Source organism: Pleurodeles waltl, chromosome 2_2 (assembly GCF_031143425.1).
Source record: "Pleurodeles waltl isolate 20211129_DDA chromosome 2_2, aPleWal1.hap1.20221129, whole genome shotgun sequence".
Taxonomy (NCBI): domain Eukaryota; kingdom Metazoa; phylum Chordata; class Amphibia; order Caudata; family Salamandridae; genus Pleurodeles; species Pleurodeles waltl.
In genome coordinates, this window is record NC_090439.1 from 649,193,392 (window position 1) to 649,205,634 (window position 12,243).

General features: G+C 50.3%; 1 protein-coding gene across 1 annotated transcript in view; it reads right to left on the reverse strand.

The window, feature by feature from the left end:
- The window catches only part of SDR16C5 (short chain dehydrogenase/reductase family 16C member 5), a 211,694-nt gene extending 208,304 nt beyond the window's left edge, over positions 1–3,390 (reverse strand). Inside the window, exon 1 of the mRNA XM_069220207.1 lies at positions 2,971–3,390. Coding sequence (XP_069076308.1) covers positions 2,971–3,148 — 178 coding nt within the window. The 5' untranslated portion in view covers positions 3,149–3,390. The remainder of the gene's footprint in view (positions 1–2,970) is intronic.
- Between the last annotated feature and the right edge of the window lie 8,853 nt (positions 3,391–12,243).

The following is a 12,243-nucleotide window of genomic DNA, read 5'->3' on the forward strand; positions in this document are numbered from 1 at the left end:
AAAAGCCTTCATATGTTTATTATTACTTGCTTTGATTAACTCGTTTCAGGCCTTCTCCATCAGTTGTTTCTTCCTGGCAACAAGGATGTCCCTGTATGTCTTTCTTGCCAATCTCATAGTGGTCTGATTATATGGGGAAGTGCCAATAGCCTTCTTTAAGTCTTTGAGAGCAGACGTACATGCATGATTGAACCGACGAGGGCTCCTAACTTTATTGACACTTACTCGTTGTAACTTATTGCCATATAGCTTGTTAAGGCAGAAAATGCCTCAATAATTTTATGCACAGGGGTATTTTCCCCCCAAGAGCAGCCATGACCTCTTCCTTCTTATTTGTCCTCAGGTCTCTATAAAAGCTACATTTATCAATGTTTTCCCACTTGATGGTCAGGCCTTTCTGCCCATTAAGTCTCATCTCTGGTTGCCAGACTTCTAATGCCACAACCCTTATCCAAACCCATCCTCGTTTCCATAATTAAGGGGTAAGGATCACTTATACAAGTTAGCGTCACATTAAACTTTCCTACAGAGGGGGGTAAATCTGTAGAATAAACTATAAAGTCAATTGTGGATTGAGCACGTCCACCCAAAAACATAGGGACTCCCTTGACTTCCGGGGATTGAAAGATCATAGAGTTCGTAGCCAGCATTCTGTTGAGTGCGTTCCCATACGGGAATGTTTAAAGTGCTGTATGGGACAATCATAGTCATCAGAGATCCCGCAACACTTTTAAATATTTAGGTTCACACAAATGGGCGTTAAAATCTCCAACCCAGATAATCATAAATTCCTTCCTATGCTCATTCTGTAGTTTAACAGGGTCAAAAAATCTACTCGTCCACTCGCATTGGTGCAAGTTTTATTTTATGAGGTCGAGCTATTTTTAGATTCCACTGACCTGACCATTTTGGCAAGTGGGCAAAGAACAGGTGTTCTGTTCAGTCAAAAACTGAATTAACAATTCAGATGCCTTTAAATCTTATTCTTGTCACATTTGTTTGGTGTTCAGAGACAGAGGTCAAAAGCCAGTTTGTCTTCTTGCAATGCAAATACTTTTCCTTGTGACTGCAGAGTTCCAGGATTTTGTAAGGTGAACTGTCTGACCTATATGAAAAGAAAGGCTTTTGGTATCAGATTTTTCCTAACACACAACATTTATACACTCAACTTTACAAACATTTCAAAATATATTTCAGTAGCTGTGAAAGACCATTTCTGTGTGATGAAAAAAAATAGTTTCATAGAATGGAAAAAAATAAAAATAAAAAGAGAACACTTTACTTGATGATGTTCAAATGATAAATGTTTTCTGAAACCCAATTTTTATAGATTATTGTTAATACACTATCATAGTTTTATAAGTAAAGCTGCACGTTAGTGGGAAGGTCATTGGATATTTCTTGGAAATGTACTGTCTGTAAATGGCAGTATGCTACCACATCATGCTTTAGTAATATATTTATTAAAAATGAGTGCTTAAACATAAACTGAGAAACACTCTTGCCCTGATCGCAAAGCTATTAGTAAACTAATAGGCAAGTCATGCATGGACCATGTGTACCCTATATGTGGGCTAGATGTATTATACATGGAGCAAATGTTTTGTGTATTTAATCAAACAAAAGAGGATTTTTTTTTACAGCAGAAATGCTGAACTCACATATTCGAAGGTGCATTGATATATGAAAATGAAGAAAAAGGCAACTCTAAAATACAATATTTGCCTAGGATCACACAATTTGAGACCTGTTTCAGGGTCAAGTACATTATAGTCAGGTCGAGTAGATTATTCAAGCTACTCGACCTGCACGTCTAGTAAAATTTTAATGATTTTTTGAGGCTTGTTTATGCACCCTCGTCTCAAGACCATCGATAACACTGAGGAATCAAAAACATTGTTCTAATAATTAATCAACAAAACATCATGTGGCTCAGTTAATTTGAGGAGATGAACAGTGTGGTGTTGCATCAGCAACACGTACATCCACCCCCTTAAAAGTACAGATATAAACGTGATCAAACCCTTGTTAGCCCTTCCTGATTGAGATTCAATTGCAGGGGCACAGGAGGTGGTAAAACCGCTAATATGAGGGGGGTCTAAAAGCCAAGTCTCTTAATAGCATATATACGAATATTGACCCACAAGCTTTGACCAATCTGGATTAGCCACTTTGGCCCTGAGCACCCGCCACTTTCCATGAGATAATCCCAGGGGTTACAACAGAGGAGATATTTGCTGTTCCGAGGGGCATCAAGTGTAAAGAAATAAGAATATTTAGCAAAAAAAAGTCGTAGGTGATTCATTTCCCCTTTAACTTGCATTGACAAAAAGACTAAAGAGAAAAGCAATCTACTCCGTTTTGCTGTAAAAAAAAAAAAAAAAAAAAAAGGAAGAAGAAGTCATGTCTTTTACCTAGATAGGTAACGTTGGCATGCGTGCTTTTCACACAGCACAAAACGATGCCTCCTGCCTGCTAGACACTGCATGACAGCAAAAGAAACGCTGTAATCGCAAGCGTGACCTACTATTTATTTCAGTAAAACATTTTGCAAAGCATTTCAGATATACAAGTTACAATTCAGTACAGCAGGCATAAAATAACCCAGAACCACAATTCTGTTTCGTGCCTATGGGGCAATTGTATTACTGAGATCTATAATTAACTTGTTGTCATATTATGTGTTCTCAGTGTAGTAGGTGCTCGCTCGGTCTCGATTCACACGCTTTTTAATTATAAATCAAGGCTGTCTGACCTATTGCGAAGTGACCATAGACTACGTTGCATTTTAAGATAGAACTTTAACAGACAGACGTATAATATACACACACTTGTACCAAGAGCTCTAAAGGGCGCGTCAGCAGGATGCCTGTAAAACCTGAGCACTGAGGCAATATTAATAACTACACCGCAAGGAGAAACAGAAAGCTGGAGGCGATGAGACATGCAGGGGTACTTTTAGTTTCTTACCAACGTTGAGAGATTGAAAATGCCGGGCTGGAGCAGGAAAGTGCAGTCTTAGTGTGGCAGTGTGGCGGTGTCGCCGGAGACGGTACGGCAAACACGAAGGACCGGGGCAAAGTGCACAGGGGAAAGAGTCGTCACTACCATTTGACCTGAGGCGCTGGGAGCACGCTGCACTACGCATGCGCCGCGGTGGGAGACGCCAGGGAAGCTCTTCCGTGTCTCATTTCCTCTTCTGTGTTTCATTTCGCAGTTTTCGTAATCGTGTGTTGTGTTCTCTTCCTTACGTGCCCATTGCCCCACCACTGCTAGAAAGTTTCATACGGCATTGTGCAGGTTTAGCTCGGTATTAAAGGTAGCACACAGGGACGGAAATCTCCATGGTCTTCCTTTACAGCCCCACATTAATGAAGTCTTTCAAAATTTAAAGGGAAATTACACTTTTTAAAAATTGAAGCTGTATTTCTATTAATAGAGCTTTTACTACCCCTTACGAAGTATTCATCTGCACATTTGTTTTGGCTTTCAATGCTAAAATATTGCGCTTCCGTCATGATTCCCTTTCGCTGTTCAAGAACTCAATTTTAAGCTTGGTTTTGTTGGAAATTTAGCAGGAGGCGTAGCGTATAGAGTTGGCGCAGCTAAAAGTATGGTCTCAAATTGCGTGCTTTAGAAGTTAACTGTGAAGATAGTTGTGTTTTTTCTTCACTTTAGCTGTGTTGGAGTATGTGTGTTGAAACAGTAAAGCTACAAATGCAGCGCTGGAATACGGTCGGAATGGTGGCAGATAACGATAGTCACCAAGTGGAGCGCAATAAAGAGGAACATTTCCCGGTTACAGTCTAGGTTCTGCCAAACATGAAACTGTTTTAAAACACTTCTTCGCAAATAATTCTCTGCAAAGACATTTGTCATAAATAAAAGTGTTCTGCCACAAAACTGAACGAGTTTTGAGATAACTTCCAGGGTTACGGCACATGCTGTAGCATCTATGCTTACGCAGCAAGTCTCATGGTATACTATTGGTTTGATTGGTGGGGTGGTTAAATGTACTTGCTGGATACATCTCTGTAACCGTTCTGGAATAACAAAATAACTTATAAAGTTCATGTGCCTGCTACAAAGCATTACATGTCATATTTAGGTCACTGGTTTGCATTTCATGTAAAATAGCTCAGTGGATTTTGTTGCTTACATCCTTAAGTGACTTGAATATCACAGATTGCAATCCCCGTACAGTAGGTCAGTGGGCAAGCAAGGGTATTTAAAACTGGTGGTATTAACATATTATTAGATGCAGTTTGTAAGCCTGCACCATGGCTCAGTGATTACGGTGCTTGCTGCAATACAAGCACTGCTCCACATATCATGAGTCTTGGCAACCCCGACACAGCTTTCCACCATTCACGGGTCACTAAATTGTTGTGAGGATTTAGGTGTATTATATGATATGGCTGTGGAGCCGTATCATGAAATACACTCACAAAAACTGTCTTGGGTCTAGTCGTACTTGTTTCAACAGTCTTAAGCTGAACCCTAGGTAGCTATGGCCTTAGAGCAGCAAGGCTTGCACAAATGAATTAGGTGTAAAGCTTTTAGCAGTACCAAATAACGAAATAAGAAGGTCACACAACATGAAAAAAGCAGGACATCAGTTTATAAAAATAGAGTATATTTTAATGAATTTTCAGAGACCTTGATGAGCAACATCCACCATATGGTTCCAGAGACACAGGTTTTAAGAGATATAATCACTTTTAAATGCAACCACAAGCAAGCATTAGCCAACAAAAAGTTTGCAAACTTTTGAAAATTTGAAAAAGTTAGTTTGACTACACAGGCCTGGCTTGGGTGACCAGTCTGACAGGATGAATATCCAGTGGGGCAGAAAATATTCTTTGAATAGTTACCTTGCCACCAGAGGCTTTTTCAGTTCAGTTCCAGCCTTTAGAGAACAACTGCCATAGACTGTAACAGAGTGGTCCTGATGCTGGGGATGCAGGATGAAAAGATGTTCAAGGATGCTCCAGTTGAGGTGTTTGTAGTTATTCTTTGCTCCACATGTGATGTGGGGTGACTTTGGCCACCAAGGTCGGGAACCCACAAAGCTCTCTTTGATGCAGTAGCTAGCCAGCTGATGCTGGGCTACTGGTCTCCTTGCACCTCAGATGGGGCAAAATCCTCAGATGGGGGATAGTGTCCCTCTTGAGTGATGAATGCAGACTCTGACTGCACTTCCGGGTCCAGCAGACTCTGGTGCAACATTTGGCCATCATGGAACAGTCACTTTGGGCAGCAGGTAGTCGCACCTTCTGCGCTGGCTACCAATTTGCCGGTTTGAGCTTCTTCTGCTCTTTTGTCCGTGGAGCTGATTCCAGGGGATCAGACAACTGATCCTTGGAGTCATTGCTTTATTTTGGGCCAAGAATCAACTTTCCCTGAACCCTAAGTGGGACCAGGCACTCACTAGCCAATGGGCTACTAGGTCCCCTCCTTTCTGGTGATGTGTTTCCATCAATGTGTGGCATCTGACTATCCCAGTGTGCAGTATTCAAGCTACTCTCAAGATGTCTAAACCTCTCTTCCGTCGTAAGGAGCTTGGTAGCCCACCTTAGAGGTGTAGCTACCTGAGGGCTGCATGCTCATGGGAAAACCTGTTTGGGCACTAGATTTCCCTCTCTGTCCATGTCCCCAACTTGTCTGCATGAACAAAAGGCAGCCTGCTCGGGACTGTTATCACCATTTGCCCTTCAAAGGTGGCTTACCCTTTGGAGCTCGCCTTTTGGGGTTACACCCGAGTGGCTTTCCTGGGATAGGAGGTAACACCTCGCTCTACAGCAGTTGCCTTTGTTCTTAGGCATGGGAATTATTCACATGTTTCCCCAAGCAGAAATCTGTGTGTCTCCAGGGCCTTTGTAAGGCCACTGGACTAGTTGGAGTACAGAGTGGCAACTTTATAAAAGTTGCAGAACTTTAATTGAGACATTAAAGTCAACCTGGGCATCAGGTCAGATTTAATGCCACAACTTATTTGATAACTTACAATACCCAGTTAGGTAGTCCTATTTAAGAGTTAGCCAGGCTAGGGTGCAAGCTGGTCACCCTTTGTTAGCCAATGGGGTTACTAACTTTTCCTCAGCAAAACAACAATTTCAATGTGTTGTTGTTAGAACATGAAAAATATGGTGGTCATTCTGACCTCGGCGGTAAAAGGCGCCTACCGCCGGTCAGAAATCCTCCATAATCCCGCCGCGGTCGCGTAAACCCGCCACGGTCATTCTGACCCGCAGCAGCCAAACCTCCGAAAATCCGACAGCCACAACAGACCGCCAGACCAGCGGTCGGCGGAAAAGTGGAGGTGACAAAACCTCCACCGTCACGCCAACAGAAATACGCCCATGCCATTACGACCCACGAATCCACGCGGCGGTCTTTCCAACGCGGTTTTCCATTGGCGGGACACACCGCCGCGGTCAGAATACACACAAACGAACAAAACTCAGCCACATTGGCCGATTTGAATTCCACACACCTGATACACATACACACACCACTCCCACACACACAATACAATATAAAACACACACCCACATCACCCACAAACCCCTACGACCAAAAATTCCGAAAGAAGGCCAGAGCGAGACACCACCATCCACAAACTAGCAGCCACAGCCACTCAACACCATCAACCACACAATATCCACACACAAAACAACACACACCACCACATTCAACACACTTAACTGCACATACTCCACCCCACACATCATACACACCACCCCATGGCACCCCAAAGACACCCCCGCTTCTCAGACGAAGAACTCAGGGTCATGGTGGAGGAAATCGTTCGGGTAGAGCCCCAGCTGTTCGGCACACAGATCCAATACACCAGCATTGCCCGGAGGACGGAGCTATGGCAGAGGATTGTCGACAGGGTCAACGCTGTGGGACAGCACCCCAGAAATCGGGAAGACATCAGGAAGCGATGGAACGACCTACGAGGGAAGGTGCGTTCCATGGTATCCAGGCACAACATCGCCGTGCAGAAGACTGGCGGAGGACCCCCACCTCAACCCCCACAATTTACAACATGGGAGGAGGAAGTCTTGAACATCCTGCATCCTGACGGCCTCGCAGGAGTCGGCGGAGGAATGGATACTGGTAAGTTGAAGCTTCACTACTGCTTCCCCCCCACCTGCATGCCAAATCATACCCCAACCCTCACCCCCATCCTCGAACCCCACCCTCACCCCCACCCCCATCCTCACCCCCACCCTCACCCCCACCACCATCCTCACCCCCACCACCATCCTCACCCCCACCCCCAGCACACCTATTCCCTGCCAATGTCTCACCATCACAACCCACACATCCCAAAACCTAGGCCTGCATGCGTCCACTAAGCATGGACACCCATCACCAAAGCATGCCCAATGCATATACACATCCCCCCCACAAGCCACCCTCACCAAAGCCCCCACACACGAATGCCAGCACTTGGGGACACGGGAACCCACAGATACACCCATATGCCACACATTGAAACTATAACCATACCTCTATACCCCTGCAGGACCCGACCGTCAACACACCGCCGCGGAGGGGCCAGAATTCTCCACACCCCCCACCCAAGAGGCCGTCAGCGATGACAGCAGCTCTGTCGACCTGGACACCGATGACCAGCCCGGACCATTGGGGACCTCTGGACAGTCGGTTCCCCTCACACAGGCACAGGCCACTACAGACCCAAACCCCTCTGGGAACACCAGCACAGCTCCCACCCAGCGGGCCCATGCCTCTGTCTCCAGGGTGCGTCAATCTGCGGTGTGTCTACCACTACAGGGCACCCAGGATAACCCACCACCCCAACAACAACAGGGACCTGGGGGCAGTGGTAGTGGGCACACCGGCCAGGGGGCAGAGGCCCAGGGAAACAGGGCAACTCGGAGGGCAGCTGTGCGACAGGGGGGGGACGGGCCCAGGGAACCCACTCTCCACGAGGCCCTCACCACCATCATGGGAGCATACAACCGCTCCCAGGAGACGATGGCGACGGTACTGGCCCGGTTCCAGGAGATCCAGGTACTGCAGGAGGAACACTATCGGGGGTACAGGGAGGACATCAGAGCCCTCACCTCCACCCTGGTTACCATGGTCGGGCTGCTGCAGGACCTCATCAACACCAGGACGGACACTCAACAACAACAAAGGGCCCCTGCCACTAGCCTGGACCAAGAACAGCCAACCACCTCCGCCGGCGCTAGTGGACAGGAGGCCCCCGCACAACAGCAGCCCACCAGACACCCACCTCCTGCAGGAGAAGAACCACCCCGCAAGAGGGCCCTGAGATCTCGCAAGAAGACAGAGTAGGATGTCAAGACCCCCGCCAGCAAAGGATACCACCTGATGTCATCCCACTGTCCCACATTGTGACCCTGTCCATCCTTGAACTGCCCATGCTCCATCTCTCCACAGGCCTCTGGACAATGCACCTGTGTGACTGTTACTCTGGACTCTGCCATGGACATTCCTTCACCATAGCCCCCACCCACTTGAAACCACCCATCCCATTTTGAGCACTGAAATAAACACCTATTTTGCACAAAACTATCTGGAGTCTGGCTGTGATTTCAAAATATTGTAATTGACATGACAGTGCAAATATGTCCTTGTACATAGTGAAGTCAACAAACAGCTGCCACAAAGCTGTAGTCCATGGGGAAACGAAGCACAGGACTCGTAGTGGGGACCCCAGATCTGAAATAGGGAGGGAAAAGCCACAACTCAGTCATCATACACTGGGGCAAATAGACAGGCAGCAGAGATGCAGGAGAGTAGTTCACATTTACTAAATTATCTTTGAATTGTTACCTGTGTCCTATTGGAAGTACTGTTCAATGATTCTGTCCCTGTTGTCTGTTTCAGCCCCGTCGTCTTCCTCCTCGTCACTCTCCACAGGTTCCACCGCTGCCACAACACCACCGTCTCGACCATCCTCCTGCAGGAAAGGCACCTGGCGGCGGAAAGCCAGGTTGTGAAGCATGCAGCAGGCCATGATGATGTGACACACCTTCTTAGGTGAGTACATTAGGGATCCACCTGTCATATGCAGGCACCTAAACCTGGCCTTTAGGAGGCCAAAGGTGCGTTCGATCACCCTCCTAGTACGCCCATGGGCCTCATTGTACCGTTCCTCTGCCCTGGTCCGGGGATTCCTTACTGGGGTCAGTAGCCACGACAGGTTGGGGTACCCAGAGTCCCCCAATAGCCATACACGGTGTCTCTCTAGCTGTTCCATCACGTAAGGGATGCTGCTATTCCTCAGGATGTAGGCGTCATGCACTGACCCTGGGAATTTGGCATTTACATGCGAGATGTACTGGTCAGCCAAACACACCACCTGGATGTTCATGGAATGGTAACTTTTTCTGTTCCTGTACACCTGCTCCCTGTCTCTTGGGGGAACCAAAGCCACATGGGTCCCATCAATGGCACCAATGACGTTGGGAATATGTCCAAGGGCATAGAAATCACCCTTCACTGCAGCCAATTCGCCCACCTCAGGGAAAATGATGTAGCTCCTCACGTATTTCATCAGGGCAGACAACACTCTGGATAACACCTTCGAAAACATGGGCTGAGACATCCCAGAAGCAATTCCCACTGTTGTCTGAAATGACCCACTTGCCAAGAAATGGAGTACTGACAGGACCTGCACCAGAGGGGGAATCCCTGTGGGTTGGCGGATGGGGGACATCAGGTCGGGTTCCAGCTGGGCACACAGTTCATGTATAGTGGCACGGTTAAGACGGTAGGTCAGGATAATGTGGCGTTCTTCCATTGTCGACAGGTCCACCAGCGGTCGGTACACAGGAGGATTCATCCGTCTCCTCGCCAAACCCAGCGGACGGTGCCTAGGAAGGACAACATGGAGCACACAGTCAAGCAACCCACAGGTACGTACTCACAGCTAGCACAGTAAACGATTCTCTATGCAGTGAATGGCGTGTCTGAGTGGCTATGCAAGGCCTAGGCCTGTGTGACGCAGTTGAAATTGAGCCATGTGGACCCTCGAAATGGCGGCTGCCTGACCTGTGAAGTGTGACAATGGGATGTGAGGTCAATGCGCTGGCGTGGCACACCGCGGCGCGAAGCCGCATTGGTTAACATTGAAGCCTATGGGTTTCAGGAGCCAATGGCGAAGGGCGCCGGCGGTGGCGGTACGCACCGCCGCGGTACGCACCGCCGCGGACGTGACCGCCATTTTCTATCTACTTATCCACTTGCGACTTGAACTTTCACAGGAGAGGACCTATACTGCAAGTGTTGCTGTGACCTCGGTCTGGAAGGGACAATGGCTGCTGCGACTGGGGAAAGGGCCCCTGCCTTCACTGGAGAGGAGTTGGAGAAACTTGTGGATGGGGTCCTCCCCCAGTATGCGCTACTCTACGGTCCTCCAGACCAACAAGTGAGTTTAATTCAATATGGATTTGGGGCCACTGGCTGGCTTGGGGGCCTGGCGGGGGGCCTGGCGGGGATGGGGGGCATGTTGGGCCTGGCGGGGGGCATGGCGGGGGGCCTGGCGGGGATGGGGGGCATGTTGGGGCTGGCGGGGGGCCTGGCGGGGATGGGGGGCATGTTGGGCCTGGCGGAGGGCATGGCGGGGGGCCTGGCGGGGATGGGGGGCATGTTGGGCCTGGCGGGGGGCATGGCGGGGATGGGGGGGCATGTTGGGGCTGGCGGGGGGCCTGGCGGGGGGCCTGGCGGGGATGGGGGGCATGTTGGGGCTGGCGGGGGCCTGGCGGGGATGGGGGGCATGTTGGGCCTGGCGAGCGGCATGGCGGGGGGCATGGCGGGGATGGGGGGCATGTTGGGCCTGGCGGGGGGCATGGCGGGGATGGGGAGGCATGTTGGGGCTGGCGGGGGGCCTGGCGGGGGGCTGGCGGGGGGCCTGGCGGGGATGGGGGGCATGTTGGGCCTGGCGGGGGGCATGGCGGGGGGCCTGGCGGGGATGGGGGGCATGTTGGGGCTGGCGGGGGGCCTGGCGGGGATGGGGGCATGTTGGGCCTGGCGGGGGGCATGGCGGGGGGCCTGGCGGGGATGGGGGGCGTTGGGCCACTGGCAACGAAAATGCAGACAAACTTGAACGTGGTATTTCTCCCTCCCTGTACGTGTCACATAGGTCCGCGCCCATGAGAAGATCGGGATTTGGCGTGCCATCGCCAAGGAAGTCCGGACCCTGGGGGTCCACCATCGACGGGGCACCCACTGCCGCAAGAGGTGGGAGGACATCCGCCGCGGGACCAAGAAGACCGCTGAGTCTCTGCTGGGGATGGCCTCCCAACGTAGGCGGGGTGCCTGCCGTCAACTGACCCCCCTGATGTTCCGGATCCTGGCGGTGGCCTACCCTGATTTGGATGGGCGCGTGAGGGCAGCACAGCAGACACAAGGGGGTGAGTCCAAGCATTATCTACTCTGTTGTCGCGCAGTGGAGGTGTCTGGGTGGGGGAGGAGGGCTGTGGGTCCCCCTAGGCCAGGGCGATATCTGTAGGCTGGGCACCCCCGTAAGCCCCTGTGTCCCCAGCCACCACCCTCAGTAGTGTGTCAGTACAGCCATCCCTGGGCCGTGTCATCCATGGGTGCAGTTGTCAACTCTAGGCGTGTAGGGCATGTTCCACGGAATGCGTAGCGGACCCCAAGTGCGCAACTTAGTGCAGGGGGCATCTGTGTCTGTCATGTCCGCTAACTGTACCGGAGATCCATGTACTCAATATCCCTTTATTTCTCTCTCCCCCCCCCTTTTTGTTTGTCTTTCTGTGCTTGTGTGCATCAGCATCATCAGGCGGAGGAGAAGTGGCATCGGGGCAGGAGGGAGCTGCATCTCACATGGCCCAGGAGGGCCATGCCACAGAGTCTGACTGGACCAGTGAGACGGAGGGCGAGGGGAGCTCCACAACGGGGACGACTGGACCCTGCAGCGACACGGACACGTCCTCGGAAGGGAGCTCCCTTGCGGGGGTGGCACCATCCGTGCCCCCCGCCATTACAGGTACAGCCGCCACCCAGCGCACCATCTCCGCCCTCCCAGCAGCCCCTCAGCGTTCGCCCCGTGCCCGCTCTGCCAGGAAGCCGGGCATCTCCTTCGCCCCAGGCACCTCAGGCCCTGCCCCTGTTACCCCCGCTGCCCTCAGTGAGGAGGTCATTGACCTCCTCCGAACGCTCATTGTTGGGCAGACTACCCTTTTGAATGCCATCCAGGGGGTGGAGAGGGAGGTTCAT